This window comes from Ambystoma mexicanum, chromosome 6p (genome assembly GCF_040938575.1).
Source record: "Ambystoma mexicanum isolate Mex_15411 chromosome 6p, UKY_AmexF1_1, whole genome shotgun sequence".
In the NCBI taxonomy this organism is placed as follows: Eukaryota; Metazoa; Chordata; class Amphibia; order Caudata; family Ambystomatidae; genus Ambystoma; species Ambystoma mexicanum.
The window spans coordinates 891,515,374-891,534,560 of NC_090935.1; the positions used below are offsets into that span (position 1 = coordinate 891,515,374).

General features: G+C 46.1%; 1 protein-coding gene across 3 annotated transcripts in view; it reads right to left on the reverse strand.

Moving 5' to 3' along the window:
* MCC (MCC regulator of WNT signaling pathway) overlaps positions 1-19,187 on the reverse strand; it is a 2,118,336-nt gene that overhangs the window by 1,519,069 nt on the left and 580,080 nt on the right. Inside the window, exon 1 of one of the 3 annotated variants that reach the window (XM_069625511.1) lies at positions 13,390-13,966. The exons of the other annotated variants lie outside the window; for them this stretch is intronic. Coding sequence (XP_069481612.1) covers positions 13,390-13,449 — 60 coding nt within the window. The 5' untranslated portion in view covers positions 13,450-13,966. Of the gene's footprint in view, positions 1-13,389; positions 13,967-19,187 lie in introns of those variants that run through there. 3 annotated transcript variants of the gene reach the window in all.

Genomic DNA, 19,187 nt, shown 5'->3' on the forward strand with positions numbered 1-19,187 from the left:
CTTTGGCACCTTCAAGAGTGGAGAAGAGAATTACTGCTGCACTTTCTCTCCAATAGCTCCTCTGAAATTGCAGAGAAAGAGGATAGGGAGCCCTGAGGGAAAGCGAGCAATGCAGGGTAAGCTGCCCATGCGTTGAACAGGGTCATTTAAATAGCTGGCTGTGCTACACAAGTGTCAATTTAATTAGCAAACCTACAGAATTGCAAAGCAAATTGCTATGCAACCTTGCTTATGCCTTGAACACCTGGTTGTAGTGGTCCTGGAGAAAAGCAGGCTTTTTACATTCCGGCACAGGAGACATGGTGGTCGGTACGAAATATGGAGGGCACACCATGAATGGGAAAAAAAAGAAAATGAATAATTCTAAAAGCATTAGGTCTTGGCTGAAAAACTCACCATCTGTGGAGGCCTCTGCAGCAACATAATCTGAAACTGTGCGGAACTAGGGTTTAAGAGATGCAAGATGGACAGACCGTGAAAGAGGCTTTCTCCATAAACACCTCGACTCCGGAATAATATACCAACACACACAAGATATGCAATGTCTCTTCTGCCCTTCACTTCTTGAAGGCCCTGATCTTCAAGGAAAAAGGTCTTCCTGTTGCTCTCTTATGGCACTACTCTCCATGTCCTCTTCTCTGTACTGTCCTCCATTTTTTAACTGAGCTCCATTGCTTACGAGCTAGGTTTACGTTAGACAGCTTCGATACATGCAAGTTCACAGGACAACATCACACAATCTACTTGCTGTACCAAGGCACCCGCTTGGCATTTGCAAAACGCCATACAAAGGCATAACCAATATTTCAATAGCAAAGAGAGCTTTGACGAGCATTTCTGAACATAAGCAAGTGTGGCCTTATAGCGCACAAGTAGCAGTGGCAGAAACCTTCACCGAACTCGACTTATGTACACTGTGGGACAGAAAGCATGAAAAGCACCAAAACGGCACATGTATGATGTACAAGCAACAGAATTTATGGTTTGAAAGTTTTACATATAGTTGAATGAAAGGGGGGCAGAATGTGAGGGGGAATAGCAGCTGACAACTTGCTGCTCCAAGTGGGAGCAGATGCCCTTTAAAAGGGCAGGTTCTGGTATGCCCATTTCTAAATTACAATGCCTCCAGCTGGATGTCCCAAGGACTTTTTATGGTATGTCAATTTCGTTCATTTTTAACTACCTGCGTAATGCTATGTACGATGATTCATGACTTGCTTTAGATTGTATGTTTTAATTTTTCGTTTATATAATAGTGTAGAATGGTTTTAAATGTAACCAGGTGCACTTAATAAAAAAAAAAAAAAGCACAAATTTGAACTCCCATAAAACACACCAAGTCCAAATGTGACACGAACCTTGTGGGAAACTGTGCCTTTGCAATGCATTCAGAAAGCTTGGCAGTTGAGGGTGGCCGGTTATCCTAGCTGGATACTACATAATAATTAAGAAATGAAGCAAACATAGAGGACCCCAAAACCTAGCCACAGGCAATGCACTGTAAGAGACCAAAACCACCATGCCCTTCCACTTACCAGGGAACTTCGGTTTTCTAGCCCAATATATCTACATTTGCAGCAAAATTAGGTTTTTATGGTCATGAGCACGCACTGTACCTTGAAAAATAAAGACCAGCTACTTCCAAATCCTGGTGACGCAACATCAAACCTGCCTTCACTCCCAGCCAAGGTTTCCCCTTGGGTTTTTTTGATGGCATTGGCCAATTTTTCTTTTACAGTCATGCAACACTAGACACCATATCACAAAGGAAACAAGATAAACTTTGTTGCAAATGTGTATTTTTAAAATGAACTGTCAAAGAGACGGCATTGACGCAAACCTGCTTTCAGAGTCCGTTTTACAGCGCCGTTCTTTTGGCCCACTTTGTCTGACTGGTGGATTATTAATCTAAACGTGTGTTGCAAACACTGCACTGAGGAGTAAACTTCAACACAAGACTACTGAGGAAAGCAGGCATTCAGAACAGAGTCAAGGGCCCCAGAAAGGGAGATCCGTCACTGACCTCAGGCCCGCACTAGGAGCAGGAACTAGTCCTTCCCCATTTTGAAGCTCTTGAAACCTACAGAAATCTCAAGAGAGGCTAAAAAGAACACATCCGTCGGACAGGCTTTTCCTTGCTGCGACTACGTTTTCCAGTGTTAACTAATGGATGCCCCTGTTATGACGCCACTTCCTCAATGTTCAAACATTACTGATTGTCCTGGCTCAAGCAAGCAGGAGACCCTACGACAGTCGCTTGTCGACCCCAATGGGTGCCGGGCCAATGTTTTTGGGAATCCCTACTTTACAATCTACTGTGCGATTAAGGAGGAAGCTTCCCATGGCCTTTTATGCGCGAAAGCTGTGATGGCGAATCGTTCTGTGGCTCTCTAGCAACTAAAATACCCCGAAACACTGATAAAATAATTGGTTCTGAAACTTCGCTTATAGTTGAAGTGAAAAAGTAGGATTTCATCACTGTGAGCATGCAGACCCACACTGGCTGCCTGACTTCCGGAATGAAGCTCTCCATAAAGGGCTGCGGGAGGCACATGGGCCTTGCGCGAAAAGGCATGGGAAAGGTTTCTATTTGGATGCATTTTACAGTGGATCTTACAGTGGAGGCCATTGTTAATTTTTCTTCTTTGCCATAAGACTGAAAGCATTTTGTTCTAAAACACACCGAAGTAGTGAAAAGAAAGATGGGTGCACAAAACGAATAACCACAGGAAGCTGCTCGCTGGAGCAAAGCCATTCTGCTTTCCAGTACTTTCCGAGTGCTCTGCTGCTCAGCCCAATGCAGGGATAATGCACCAGATGAATGCACACACAGCTGTAACGAATCTGGAGACTGTCCCTTCTTTCCTAGGGGGGGGGAGGGCACCCCCTTTGAGGCTAGACAGTTAGCCTGCTAAGCACAACCCTCTCTAGGGTTTTGGAAAAGCGCAAACTCACTGGAAGGGACTCCCTTTCAGGGAACAAGTCCTTCCATTCTCGCGGGGAGCTCCCTATGATGCGTCTACACAGTAATAAGAGCGGCTGATAGTACATCTATATGCTGTGTGTTTGGCTCAAGGTAATGCCGAACTATCCATAGGCAGTGAACAATACACCCCTTTGACGACGCAGAGCGAGAATAAAGGGCAAGCAACCATTGAATGGTCAGAGAGAAACGCAGAAGCAAGCCTCCAACGTGGGAATGTTGGTTAGGAGCGTAGCCAGCTGTGGCGCGGAGCAACAAAGGGATATGCCGCCAGCCCGACAGATGTGCGGGACCCGAGAAGCAAAGGCCGAACAAAACAAAGCTCACCTGGAGGCACGTCCATGCCGAGGACGTGGTGGGGCCAGTGCCCGCGAACTGATGCTAAAACCAGAACTGAGGGAGGTGTGAATTGCTCACGGCCAACGCGAAAGCAAATGAAGAGACGAGCAGAATCCGAGAACCGCTTGTACCCAATCCAGGGGAGCGGCAAGCCGTGGAGAACACTACCACTGCTGAAGAGAGACACCCTCCCTGCAGCAAATGCTGCTACACTGAGGGTACGCGGGTTGCCCAGGTCGGAGGGAGGCGGAAAGAGCAAATGGGGGAGAACGAAGGAGTGTTCTAACCCCACACAAGGGTCAAAGAGGCCCAGAGGGAGAGAAAGCACGAGTGGAGGAGTAGGGTTACAGGAACCCAAGAAACAAGAGTAGTATCAACCTCCAGAAGGGCCACAGGAACACACAAGAGGGAAGAGGGCCCCAAGGAAAGAGGGGCTAACCAATACCCCAAGTATTACACGAGACCTTGGGACAGAGGAACCCAAAGGTGCCAAAGGCACCTAATATACAAAGAGAAGAGAAGATACGAGGGGAGCACAGAGTCACCCAACACCAGAACCAAGTGGAGAGAGATGCACGCAAATGGTGGAGAGGGAATCAGGGAAATATCCCTCCACCTACAAAAATGTTGACCGTTTTTTTTTGCAGGAACTTAATACTTTTTATTGTTGAACTTGGGAAACGTGAAGAACTTAGACTGCCAAGAACTGTTAAATAAAGATAACCAGTGGATCCAGAGCCAGGAAGAACTCCTGAAACACCCGAGAGAGATTGTGTTCAACCACCCAGAGTGCATAACACTCAAGCTAATTTTCTTTTACATTTTTGCTAAGTGGTAGGGCCAGTTCAAGGGTTAGGTTTGGACCGAAGACTATTTTTCTTTTGACTATTAACAAGCACTTTGGTTTAGTTTTGATAGGAAGGGAACTCCCCTTTAGCAGTAGGGTTAAGTTAAATAAACTTCCTTGGAAACCTTGTCCTCTGGTCCCAGTCCCCCTTCTGGCTTGCCACACAATGTAGTGCCTCAACTGTGGCAAGTGGTAATGACAGGGGCCACGACTGAGCTAGTTCTAGGTAAAGAAAAACTAGGTTGTGGTGTCAAACTGACACTTCAATGGCACCACAGGCAGCAAATGTGAACAAAATTCCAAGCACAAGTCCTGCTTCAACATCATGAATTGCAGTGTTTCTAGAAGAGTTAACATCCTACTGGTTCAAGGCTCGACAAGTACAGAGATTTGGATTTTAAAAAAGTATTAAAAAGATTGATTTTGCTGAGTTGAGGAACAATAATGTGTGAAACAGGTTTGCGGAACAACATACACCCCTACCAATTCTGCAGTGTGGACCACAGAAATTAGTTTATGTAAGAAGGCACAGCGTTGCTCGAAGTCCCACAAAGGACCAGTGGAGTGTCAAGACTAACGGGGGGGGGGGGGGAGAGGGGATTTGCAACTATACCAGTTACTTTACTATGAGACAACATACTGGAGGTGGTCCCCCTCCTCCCTTGGAGGGCCAGGCAGGATGGGTGAGGTGGGAGCGCCAGAATGTCTGGGGAAACAGGCAGCTGCAAGAAGCAGCCACCTTGAAATAGCTGGAGGCCTGGAAGTGCGCCCCAGCCATTACAATGGGAGGAACAGCAGGGGCCCAGCAACAGCGCCAAATGGAGCTGCTTAATACAGGACTGGGAGCCTGTCAAGTGCAGCAGATCTTATACTCCTTCAATTGACACGTTGGCACCACTCCTGGACCTCAGATTCTCAGCTGCAGCCTGCCTGCCACTCTGAACCGCTGAACTGTGCTGCCATGCTCTCCGTATTGTTTCCATCCCACCTTCCCTGGAGGACGAGAGGCAGAAGGGGAGACCGGGGTGTGGGGGTGAATGTGCTCATTGATTTACTCCTCCTGGTCGGACCCCGAGGCCGCTAGAGGCAGTGGCGAAGGCACGGTCTGCCTCTCAATGGGGGACTTCGGGCTAGCGGGGGTCCAACGGGGGCTGGGGCCAGGAGGTGTCAGACAAGAGAAGGGTGCCTCCTGGGAATCCCCCCCACAATGTAGGGTATGGTGGGGAGGTCTGCGACAATGTAGGGGGACCTCACCACGGTACAGTACCAAGGGGAGCAGAGTTAGCGGTTCAACCGGGACCACCTGCAACTCAGAGGAACTACTGTGAATATGATTTGATATGTATCTGTGATGATTGTGCATGTTTACCTTTTTAGGGACAAGTTTATACTTTGCTGTTGATGATTTAGAAGTGTTAAATGAAACGCGGCCATATCTTTACAAAAAGACAGTGGGCCTCATTACGAGTTTGGAGGCAGCCATGGTGCTATTAGCCTCATGGCTTCCTCCATTACCGGGTTCCTGCAATGGGGATTTACTGGGTCATTCCGACATAGGAGGACCCGGTAATTCTTCCTTGCAGGAACCATTCCCCATTCCCATTTGAGCCCCCATAGGGCTCAATGGGAATGGGAAGGGAGGTAATAACGGGCACATTACAAGTGGCCCGTTATTACCTCCCTCTTCCCCTCGCAGGACCCGGAAAAAACGTCTGGTTTTACCAGACGTCTGATCCGGGTCCCGCAACGGGAACCTCATAATCGGCTCCCGTAATGAAGGGGGCCGGTCCCCTACCGGCCCCCTTCATTACGGGAGCACCAGGGTTATAATGAGGCCCAGTGTCTTTGTAGTTTCTTCAGCTGTCTTCTGCCTCCTTGCTGAGCACACAAGAAGGAATGCACGCAGAAAGGCATGTTAAACAGGAGCCAGAAAATATCTGTTGACCTACCTATCACCTACATAGGGCAAAGTGGACAATCCAGTCCCTGAGCACTTGACTTGCAGGACCACCCTTGAGGCTGGCTAGAAACCAAGAAGCAAAAAGGGTTTGTACGCACGTAAGTAAGTTACTAGGCAGCGGCCCTTAGCGCCAGTGTGCTGTCTACTTACCCATTTTGTTCCTACTTTTCTTTTGATTCTCCAGACTTTCTAAGCTGTTTTTCTAGTAGATAATCCTGAGTGTGGCTTATTTAACACACTCGTCTGGAATTGAGTGTCCACCCTACCAGTTATAGAATACACTGGTGGTGTTTGCTCTCTCATTAACTAATTGGTCTAGTGGAGGTCTGAATTATAACTGACAACACTTAGATTACAAAGAAATTCTACTTTGATATTTTAGCTCACCTTCAAAACACATCTGGACCAATAGACTGTTGCATTATTCTCTCCAAGGAACTCCGGGCATTTGCATCAGTGGTCGCCCACTCTCTTTTTCCAAAATCAATCTAGCCACTTGGGTAAGTCTTTTAGAACTATTTCTTTAGCATTTATCGTCAATATGTTCACTATCCTGTTACTTACCAGTAATTTTTTTCTACATCCTTTAGAGATTTCTTGACTGGAGTCCTCCCATTTTCTTTGGGGTTACCCGATTGACTTGGAATCAGCAAAATTTCTGTAAAGCACCTCACCTTTTCCGGTTATAGGAACTTTTCTTATAAAAAATCCTCACAAGGTTAGTTTAGATCTAAATAACATTACCTTTGGGGTGCGCTCTATGTCCGGTACTAGGACAGTAGTTAAATATTTCTATATTTGAATATTCAAAAAGTCAAATATATGTCCGAATTACTGCAGTCAGCGAATTGTTATACCTTTCTTTGAAGCAATCATACCAAGGTTGAAAAAAAAAAAAATGAATACATCCACATTATTTGCAAACCAGTAATGTATACTGAAGGTTTTCCTGCACTATTGTAATTATTAGAATTACTATGTATTTGATTTTATATTAAGATGCATATATATTTTTTTTCTTTTATAGAAACGTATGGGTCTTCGTCATCTGCCCCTGATGAAGAGTGAATTCTCGAAACGCCTTGGGCCAACTTCCATACAATAAATGTTTCGTTTTTTCGTGACAAGATTGTCGTTTGAATTCTCATTTTGAATTTGCTCTTATTATAATCCTGCTTAAAATGATGTCTAGAATTTTGTTCATTGAATGTTTGGTTGATGAGCAACTGTGTTTTATACCAGCACCTTACAACCATCATCCAAAACTTCCCAGAAATTACTGATCTGTTTTACAGATATTAGACAGTGTGCAGGGGACGGGAGTTCCCAATATTCTTTGGTAACTACCTCTTTTTTTGTTTTTTTATAAGTTTGGGGAAGCTTGTGCAGAAAAATAAATCAGAGAAACGCCACGTACCCTGAAAACATGTTCTTGGAGGATAAGAAACTCAAGGCACAGAGTTTGGGGATGGAAATTGGCACATGTCTGCCTAGAAGCAGCAAAGGTGACTTAGTAGAATGTTCACATATTAATACATCATTTGTCCAGGGCTGTCGCATCTGCCAGAGGGGTGCATCAGTCTTAAACCATCTTTTGTTCACAATCAATAGCAAAGAGGAATGATTACAACTGGAGCTAAATTAATACATCTGCTGTGAGCCTAAATCAATCTCCACTATCAAGCCTAAACAGAAGGCGGTAAGCAAACACCACAGTGCAGTCTCTGGAATCAATGCCACCGCTCCGTGTTCTTACTGCAACACAGGAGGACGGGGAGGTTGCAAGGAAACGGGTGACTATGGTACCCACTGGCAGGCAGCTGAAGGGGGACTGCTCTCCCACGACAGACAGCGGCCGCAGCCAAGGGCCACTGCTGATAGTCACTCTTCATTTTGCAAACCGTGCTCTCCCTCCTCCCCAGTACAATCGCTCCTATGTGAACAGGTGAAATCCACTAGGTGCCAACAAACCCAGCTCCAGGAACTGCAGGGAAACTGGGATCCTGGTCTTCAGACCAGGCATATTCATATATTCCTTCGGCACTGGAAATGGGAAAAAATGTACTGTGGGAACCCTCTCATCCCCGGAGGGGCGGGGTGTGGTCCCAGGCCAGGTCCACACAATACAGTATCTTCATAGAACCCAATCCTGTCGATTTGCATAAACGCAAAGAGCATTATAGGAGCATAAGTATTTTTTAGAATTTTACATTTGAAACATGTCTTATTGCGAGTCAGTAAGAAATCCTTTTGAGCGGATAATGGAAGTTGGGCTCTGTCGTTATAATTAGTCACACTACTCACCCAAAAATATTTCTACATTGCAGGACCTAGTGGTCCAGATAGGATTTGGAAGTGGGTGTATTTTACTCCCTATTTTTTTAGGCTGGAGTAAAATGTAAATCCAATTCCAAATTACAGTATTTTATAAACGTGGAAAATTATGTTTGAACTGAAATGTTTTTGTAATAAACATTTCTTTGCACCTAGTTATTCGTGCACATTAAAATACACAGGTTTACTTATTCAGTCATTATAGTAGTATTTTCTTCCTGTGGTACTATGTGCATTACTGGTCCAAACATACCCCTGGAGCTGTGTGGGTTAAAGCAAGAGCAGAAGGTTCTATGTGTCCGTTTTCTATTTTTTGGTTGAATTATTTTTACTCCCTATTTTTCTTTGTTGGGAGTATTTGCCTTATTTTTAGGGAGTAAAAGTGGCCGATACACCCCTTACCTGTAGGGCTGGCAGGACATGTACACCAGTCTGGACACCTTGAACAAGTATCTGAGGCTTTGGCTGTTAATGTATTCAGTTGTCCATGCTGAGTCTACTGAAAGTGTCTGTTGAAACGTGGGTTGCTCATGCATGCGATAACTTGGCTTCAGGACAGGTCGCACAGGGAGTATCCTGTTCTGAAGCCGAGTTGTCACACGCACAATCAACCCACGCTTAATCGAGCAGACACCTTTCATAAGACTCAAGCACAAGTGTGAGTGTCGTGGGCAAGCAGCTGGGTCTGCTTACAGGGCAGCAAGACATGCTTTGCCAGAACTCTGCTTGGGCAAGACAGGTCTTTCCGGAACACCGCTCCTAGTACCCCGTCCCATTTCCTGCACTGTATCACATGATAGGTGTCTTGGTGAAGGGGTACCCCCACTTTTGAAAAGGCAATAAAGGGACCAGAAACTGGGAGATCAGGTGATTTTTTTTCCAGGCATAACACAATTATATCGTGAGGAAGCAAGAATTGGATTAACCGTTTTCTTGATCCTACATAAGAAAAATGCATCTCTGACCCAACACGCAACTCTCCAGTCACCCCCACAAAACAATTCCCCACCATGCAAGTCAGCAAGACAGAGGCCAGGAACCAATGGCGGGAAGCCAATTTCCTATTTGCAACTGTACCAGCAGGAAAATGGCATCCAGCAGGCCATCCAGATTTAAACAGAAATGCTGTTGGTGCATGGGGCAAGCGTCTAAAGGAGATACACGCTTGACATATTGTGACCAAGCAACGAAAGCAAACACACATCGATTATCCCGGCCTTCCAATGCTGAGAAATGAGCTGAACCCTCATCATACACATTCTAAACTTGTCAAACACACTGACTTTTAAACATTTGACAACAGCAGAAAAAACCAGCAAGTGCTTCCATTTCCAGTTAGTCTCCAATTAAGTCTTCAAATAATTTTGATTGGGTGCCCTCTCACAAGTCCTACAATAAAAGGCCATCACCAAATCCCCCTTCAACCCCCTTCACATTGAAAATTGAACACAGCAACATGTGGTTATTTTTACACCAATACCTCAAGAACCTGCGACCAAGCTAAATTTTCTCAGCTGGACATTAACATGAGCTGCATTTGCCATAACTTTGACAATCAGCCCCCTGCCTTACTGCAACAGAGAGTCAGGAAAGCAGCAGTAACTGGTGTGTGATCTTGTGCCCAAACGGACCGCTATGCACCTGTTAGTGGGGGGGGGGACAAAATCTGCCTTGAGCTGCTGAAGAAATGGTTGGCCGGCAGACCAAAATCTCAAGTAGATGCAGGACGCGCCGAACACGCAGTGTGATGCATGGTGGCGTGGACTCATTCACACACAGTTTCTTGTAGGCCTTGTTGTTTGCAAAAAGCTTCACAAATAAGTTACTTGGAATTCAGGCTAATGCACTGGAATTGTTAGTCTGGTTTCCAGACTGGTAAAGGCAAGCAGACCTTGCTTTCAGGAGCTGAGCATCAACACACCAGGGGGAGGGCGCATCTACACTGCTTGGGGTCATAGAAACCTCTCAAAGTGTCAAAGACATGACACGTTCTCAAGGAACACTTCCCTGTGAGTGATATGGGTGGGTCAGGTCAAAATGAAGGCCAGTTACCAAGCTGTCACACGAATTCAAAGAACTTAACCTGCTTTCACATTTTAAAAAAAAAACTCTGCATTCACTGGCGAGGCCTCCCAGATTTAAAACGCTTCGCTCTCCTCAGAGGTGTCCGAATGCCCCCAGTGGCCAGATCCCCAATACTGGCTTTGCCGATGCGCAATTCCAGTTGCGACTATGCCTATTAACAAAAAGATGCCCCAAGTAGGTACCCAAAATACCTGAAGTCGTCGGAACTCACAACACATTCACATCACAGAAGAAAGAACTACAGCAGTGCACAGACACAGGTCTTTGACAGCACCCGACATGCAAGAAGAAGGTGGGACCGGGTGACTAGTGAAAATACGGAGCGGTAGGTGGCGCTGCAGAGCATTGGTCTGGACACATGCTGATCTGGCAAAAACCCTGAAAAAGCATCCATTGCTCCAGTTTCCCCATCAAGGAGCTGGTGTGTACGTGTGCATAATCAATGCAGAGTTATAGCTGCACAAGGGATGAAGGCTAAAATCTTCTGACAGTGTTAAGAGGCCACGTATGAAGCGGTAAAACCACAAAACAATAACTACTGTAAAGTCACAACAACTTCAAGTCCCACGAAATACCCAGTGGAACAAGGCGATGTTTCAAATTCCAATTTTCACAAGCTATACAAAACAGAAATTTTGTAAAATCTAGGGAGGAAATTCTCAATTCGGCTCAGCCTCAATCATGAAAGAAGCACAGGACTGCAACACCCACCAACAGATTGCGCACATTGGGGAACCCCTTTAGTTTATTGAACCACGACCATAGAAGCTAAATAATATTGAGCACATTGAGAAAGACCTATAAACTACTTTGTACAACCAGGAGAGATACATTACCAGATGTGCAACAACAGAGGGGCCACTCTGCAACCAAGGTGGACATGCACAAGGGGGAGGAAGACATACATGGGGAAGGGGAGGGGTTACATATGTGTCAAGTAGGGCCAGTCACACTCAGGCTGCACCTACGCTCCAAGGGGGCACATATACCCTGAGCAGAGCAATACACTGAGGAGCAAACCCCCTGAGTAAGGAGAGTAAGGACGTATGCACCTAGCACAGACATCTCTCCCACTACTAGTACTTGCCCTCAGCTTTGAAATAGTCTGACTGTGTTGTGAAGCACCAGGCAAGCAACTTGAATAACGTGAAGCCTGATTGATTTATTTCGACTATATTCAATAAATAAATAAAAAATAATAACGTGAAGCCTCCTTATCGCTCCGCTGCTCCCGCATGGATCTTCAACCTCAGCGCTTTGAGAAGGCCCGACAGCGATCTAAAGCGCTGTACAAACGCACACAATAAGTCTCCTTCCCTCTGGCTGCTCATCTCCCCCCAGGTTTATTACCCCTCTCCTTTTTACCAAAAGTGCATTGAAATGGCCTGGCAGCGGTATAAAGCACCAAGCAACCAACAGAACGTGCCATGGTTAAAACTAAATCGTGCCATGAAGAAGGTACTCGTTGTCCTCCTGGTAGGTCTGCCATGAATGTCCCCGTTGGTCTGTGGGGGTGCCATTTGGCCTCCTGTTAGCTCTTCCCTTCTACACCCCAAAGGGCACTGTTCAGGAGTTCCATGGAGTAGGTGAAGGGTGCAGGATGTACTGGGGTCTCTGTCCTGTCTATGTGTTATGCCTGCATGAACGTGAGCACGCAGTGCCTGCCTCCTGCCTCTTCTTGAATATCAGCCCCATGTTATAAAACTGGGCAGTGCTGTCTCGTGTGCAATCACGGGGGGCGGAGAGACCAATTCCCCATAGTAATGGCCTGAAAACTACGATAAAGCCCGTTTCCCCTGAACTCTGGCCTCACTGCTTATCTGCTGTATAAACACTCGGGCTGGGCAGGGGTCTGATTTCTATTTATATTATGAGGACTGCGCGGTGGTGCGTTCATGGAGAGAAATGCCCACACAGGCCAGGGAAAAAAACCGCAGTCTAGCCAACTCAGCTAGTACGGAGAGGGACCAGGGTGAAAGGTGGGCTCTTGGAGAGGGGAAGGTGGGGTTGAAATTCTCCAGCGAGATCTGGGTATCTTCACCCCCAGACGCCAGCTACATCATCTGAAGCTACCTCTTTCTGTGGGTGTCCGGCTCGGCCTCTTGTAGATGTGATGGGGCCAGTCGACCTCAATGTCATGGATTATCCCCCATGGATAACTACCCAACAGCACCTCAAGCAGAAGGGTGCCTTCCACGAGCTATGGATCAATGCCCCCGGACCCTTCATACGCAGGAGGGAGGGATGGGGGGTGAGGGGCATGCTCGCAGTGTTTTCCTTCCGGGGTGCAGCATGCATTGCTCTGAGGGAGTGTTGTGACAGCTTCGTGCCTGAACCTTCACTGGTCCTTACTTCGCCGGGATCACGTGTTGCCTTAACGTTTTGAGACCACACGAACTCGCAGTTCCACACCGAGCCATTTCAGCTAAAAAGAACTTGTCATAAAGTTTGTACACCTCGCTCTGAGGAAATGGGAATTGAAATCGCCCATTTTCATTGGAGACATGCCACAGGGACTCCGCCTTCCTTTCCTTCGTGTTGTGAAACCTGCGTGGAGTTCAGGTGGCAGCCTTGGCGTTGCAGGGTGCCACATCTATGGCTTCACTTCCAGCACATTAAACTTCAAAGATGCAGACACGAACGCAGCTCGGGTGACTGGCAGGGGCACGCAAGTCAAAACAAGATGAAGGAAGGGCAAGCACCGCATTTAATCTTACTTCTCGCCTGCCTGTGTGCGTGTGTGTCAGACATGATAGCATGGGCGGCACACGGGAGATTCAAACAAACAAAAGGAAACGGAGCATCCAGGGAGGGGAGGGGAAAGGGGGTCAGCCTGCTTACCTCTCCCCGCTCCCCCGAGGAGTCGCCGCCAGCGTACTTCATCCCAATCCCAGAATTCATGACTGCACTCTCCAGCTTCCCGGGTTTCGCCGCTTTCCTGTTTGGGTCCCGCACTTTCAGCACTCCGGGCGCCCCCCGCCTTTTCCTGCCGCCTCGCACACTTTCCTCCCGAGAGCCATGGCCAGCAGCCACATGCACACAAGCCGGGCTCCTACAGGTCAGAGATGGCGAAGGAAGGTAGACGTGGGAGCCGAGCCCGGCAGCAGATGGCAGCCTCTGGCCGCTCAGCCCCGCAGGAAGCGCCGCCGCCTTCCCTTGCCTCGGTGCCCTCTCCCCGGCTGAGGCGCAACGCCACCCCTTCTCCAAGAGACTCCCTGGCACCCAACGTGCTGGCTGCCGTGAGGGGCATCCACCGCGCGGCCAGGAGCGACTCTGGTTCAAAGGAGCCCACCAGAAATGGCCCTGCCCTAGTAGTCCCCCCTCCCGGCACTCGCGCGCACCATGTCCTGCCCACCGGCCTGGAGTTGGAAGTGGTTTCAGATCAGATCCAGCTGTCTTGCAGCTGGCTCAAGAGTGCTCCGGGGAAGGCGGTGCCAGAGTGTGCGCGAGGAGGAGGGAGGGGCAGAGGAGAGTGAGGGGCGGGGGGTGAGTTCGTTCAGTTTGGAATTGACAGCACCCTGACACCTTCTTTCTGTGCACAGACGTAGGGCCACACTCAGCACACGCAACGAGCAACAGCAATTCATGTTTAAAAAAAAAAAAGAAAAAACTCCGGGCCTCATGCCCGTTATTCGACTGGTTGGTCTTAATTCTCTAGTTTAAACACACTGAAGTCAAACATATGTAATCCGCTATCTCTGCATGTTATGTTATCTTGCATTTGTGTAGCACCTACTGCCATAGGTTATGCCGTTGAGGCGCTTTTTGCCCGTCAGAGAGGCAAAGGAGGAGTCTGATGAAACATTCAGTAGTGGTAGGGAGGAGCATAGTGGGGTTGATATTTGGTGCGAGGGATAGATTCGATGCTCAGGAAGGCATTGGAAGTAAAGGTGGAGGAGCGATGTGTACAATTGGACCACATTTTTCAGGGGACTCAACTATATTCTATGGGGCGCAGCGCTGAAAGGAGAGCTGGAGAAAGGTGTGCACCTCTTCCAGAGTATGTCTGGAATTTACTCACCTTATGGTGAGCGGAGGAAGGGTGAAGCCATGCCCAAGAAATCAGACGGCAAAGTCCTTCTACTCACGTCCTTCCCTAGGCCCCTAGCAAACATTTGGAAGGGGTAGCATGTATACAAGTAAAACAATTTTGTGACCAGGTCTTTGCATTACACAGATATCCAATGGCTTTCTAGCTGGCTATACATATGCAGGTACTTTCACAAAAAAGTACGTTCATAGATTTTTATAAAGGTCAGACACGCTGCTGCCTGCGAACACCCTGCCTGCTAGGAGACACCAGAAAGCAGAAAAGAGAAAGGATTACAGCAGCAGGAACCTTGAGACAGCCCCAGTCAGCCCGTCTCCAAAGTAAGGCTTTTATAAATAGTTTTACAGCGCACTGGACAATTAATTTTCTTAAGTATTTTAAATGCCATTTTATTTTTGAAATATTTTAAAATATTTTTGAAAGGACACTTAAATATTTTGAAATGCTTTTTAGGAATGTTGCTGCTTAGGTAGGATAAGTTTGTAAATAGTGCCATGTGATTTCCCCCTTTTTATATAAAAGTGTTAAAATCCTCTGCTCTACTGGGAAAGATGATAAGTAATCCAATGAGCAACTAAAGATACAGAACAGCAACATTTGGTTGTCTGATTTACCTTTTGTGTGCAAAGTTATTATAACCCCCGTGCTTTCTAGCTAGGAGGACGGGGGGCGGGGGTGTTTAGGGTATCCACCCTAACCTTCGCCTTTCTGTCCCACCGACATTTGCCAGAGAGGGGCATGAACGAGATCTTGGGCTCAGGTAAGCGGGAGTTGGAGGTGGATCACGTGTTAAAGCCATTTAGGACATTCCAGTACATGCAAACTCCCTATGGACTTTGCTCTGCATCCCTGTTGGGTGATGTCTGCAATATTGCATATTTCCAGGACGGTAGGAAATCACAACGCTATCCGGAACACAATGCTTCATAAACTCTTGTCGGCAAAAGTGAAACGATGCAAGGAAAAAGGTGCCTTCCAAATGGATTTCGTGGAGTGCCCGGGCTGCTCCATATCGTCACATGTCATCATGCCAAAAAACATTGGTATGAGGCCACCACCCATGCAACTCGTCAGTCCTTGGCTTAGCAGTTTATGACACCAAATTCGTGTCCATCTTTTCAGGGAAGACAAAACCACTGCGAATACTCTTAAAAAAAGGGACAGGAGTTCACGTGCAACCTCGCATAAGATAAGCATGGAATGCCATCAATCAAGACATCTTCAAAGCTCCCGTCAATCCCAGGTTCCTGACATTCATCACAGCGGGCACCCGCACGCCTGGCTCGGGCACCACTCGCACCCAGAGGACACTGGCAAAGTACTGTAGTATTTGCATCAAAAACCCAAAGGCACAGAGAAATGACTCTGCTATAGAAGAGATCTTCTAGCCTGCACCTGGGCAGGAGAACATCAACACAACTATGTATATGTCAAAATGTTGTGGCTTCTTACTCTGTGCACAAGCCACTGGTCAGCTTGCTCTGCCCAGAAGGCACCAGAAAGTCCACCATAAGGTTACTCTGACTTGCTGTAAAGCTGCAAGAATACAAGTTTGTAGTACACGATGTGCAGGGGTGGGGGGAGGGGGACGGACACACCAAGTGCATATCTCGGTTACCTGACTCATTGATAGCAACAGACTTTGCTCAAGGTAAATACACTGGGACTACCTCACATAACGTTTTCAAAGTTGATAGCTCTGTGTAAGTGAGCAACAATGGAAATACTTGGACACTAGGCGTCCCGCGTCGAAAAGGATAAAGCAACTAGTAGTGGAAGGTTAGCCTGATGAAAGAAACCTCCCGCCCACTCTGTCTGTACAGACTAATAGCCCCAGGACAGGCAGTGTTGAATGACGTCCATTTTACACAAATGGAGCTTGTCCTAGTTGGTCGATTTCACCATGTAATAGTGTGTAATTTTGATTCAATCAATCAGAAATAAATGCCTGATCGCCGTGGGAATCAACTGGAAGCTAGAGTGAACAAGCAATGAACTATTCCTACAATTGTCATGAAAACGTTAGGTACAAATATATTTCATGTTTTAAGCAGCTACAGATTTCAAGTGATAAAATCAAATACATATATACATTACAACGAAACTTCAAAACCAGAAAGGCGATGTTTACATACAGGACCGGGATAGTGCTAAATTAGGAAAAATGTGCAAATTACTTAGCACATTCGTTAAAAGGTAAATATACATAGGCTTAAATAATGAACAAAGAACCTGAATCAATACAGTATTCTTCTTATGAAGTGAAATGGAAAAAGAGCAAAATTATGCACAGTTCAATCAATTTCATAAATACTTTTGTGGTCATTTTTCTAAAATGAATCCCTTGAATCAATTCTAATCAATTTACTTGAACGTTTGATAACACAATGTATATTATACTGATCTGGTCGGTGTAGCATCAAATAAGTGTCTCAAAGCTACGTTTTCGTCATTGGGCAGTACATTAACTAGCCTTCCTCAAGAAACAAAGCCCTCCGTTAATTGTTAACTCAAGTAGCCATCTTGGATAAGTCTGATGTGCATGACTCTTCATGGGACGCAACAAAAGATTATGTTCTGCCTAAAATAAAAAAAAGAATGATAAAACAATTGATATATTATGTGTATATAATGTATTGTAGCTAGAACAGATTGCCATATTGTATATCAGTATACCTTAGCTAATCATCTCTGTGCAACTATGTGGTTGAGAAATTATGCAGTTCCAATAACATGCTTAATGAAGACGAGATCATACCTCCAGCACCCATCAAACAAAACACTTGTGCAGGGTCACAGACAACACCTGGGAAGCACACTCACTAAAAGAGTCAGAAAAGCCTACTGGTGGCCACAAATGGACCAGTACGTCGAGCGACTCGTCAAGACGTGCCATGAATGCCTCAACGGAGACAAACGATAATCATCACAACAAGCCTCCCTTCAAAATGTAAAGACATCGCCTGCACCTTGAGACAAAGTGGGGCTCGACTTTATCAGTACATTGGACAACATAAAGGGGGAAAATATGTTTGAACTAGCCTTGGTCAACTATTTCTCCAAACGGATCAAATTCGTATCCAACATGAACATGCCCACTGTTATCAACTTCCTGAAGGGAATTTTCCACAGGGATGGGCTGTCAAAGCCATTAGTAACAGTTAACTGTGTCGAGTTGTGTCTAAAGAAATGAGGAACTACTAAGTGTCTGTTGGCATAACATAGCGCAAACCTGCTAAGCAACCCCCACGCTAAAGGCCAAGTGGGGAGGATGAATAGATGTATAAAAAGCAGCCTGAAACACACATGCCTCCAACAGAGACTCACAAGACTACCACAGAAGCAGTATTGACACATAGATGTGCTCCCAATTCTAATATTGGCCCCTCATCTTTTCCAGTAATAATCTTTATTTACAAAATGAATAATTTTCATAAAAGAATCATATACAGCAGCATATCAAAGCATATAACAGTTGCAATAAAGCAAAAAATCTAACCAGACATTTGAAATGTGCGATGAATTAAGATTAATTCAGCTGTAAGAAATGATTTCTGAATGATAAAGCCTTTTCAATAAAGGAGTAAATGCAATGTGCAGAATGTAAGCCCAGAACTGCAATGACTTGGAGAAAGGTTGTGTGCGGCTGTCTCATTCCCCATCTTCTCTGCATGGGTAACCGCTATCTTTCTAAAATTAGAGTTAACGGGGCAAAACAAGATGAAATGTTCTCAAGCCTGTTGCAGAGGCATTTACTTGTCCCATTGGGACTACCCTCGAAGCAAGAGCCAGTACACTTTCTGAATAGCAAATTTGACCTGAGACGCAACAGAATCATTCTTTTGGTTCGGTTTATATTTGAAATAGAACTGATCGCTCTGCATATTTAGATCTTGAGAGGAATTCTTTAGTGATCTCCTAGAATCATCATTGCTTATCCTGTCGATAGAGAGTTCTTCAAGGCCCAGATTTGTTAATAAGGATCTAATGTAATTTAGCCAACCAGTGCTATTGTGCACACCATGATGTGTTCAACTAAACATTTAGTGAGACTCCAAAGCTGTGACCAGTACATTTGGGGCTGTAGGCTTATAAAGTCTTCAACATGAGGTAGGCCACATTCCTCGTGCCGGAGGTAATCTGTGAAACCCTGAATCTTCTCTCATTATCGCCCAAAGGATTTGGTTCTCTATAATTTAAATTATCTGTGCGTTAGGGGGGTCCCAGAAGCCGCCCCATACAGGGCCAAGGGTAGAGATTTGGTTTGGTATATGTGGACACTCTCCTCTATAGGTAGACCTTCAATTGGTTCCAGTATCTTAGCATGGAACCGTTAACCTGTGTGACTTTAACAGTTTATGCTATTTGAGATGTGACAGTGACACCACGGTGACAAAAGGAAGAAACCCATTCCATACTCTCTCCCGCAACAAATCTAGATCAGATCCCAGGCAGCTACATAGGTCGAGAGGGCAGGAGCCCTTCTCCCTCATGTGCCCCAGCGGACATACCTCTACAGGACGAGACCACAGCCACGACGACTGCAGCTACCGCGAAGATCCACTTGGATCCACACTTATAGCCCCAG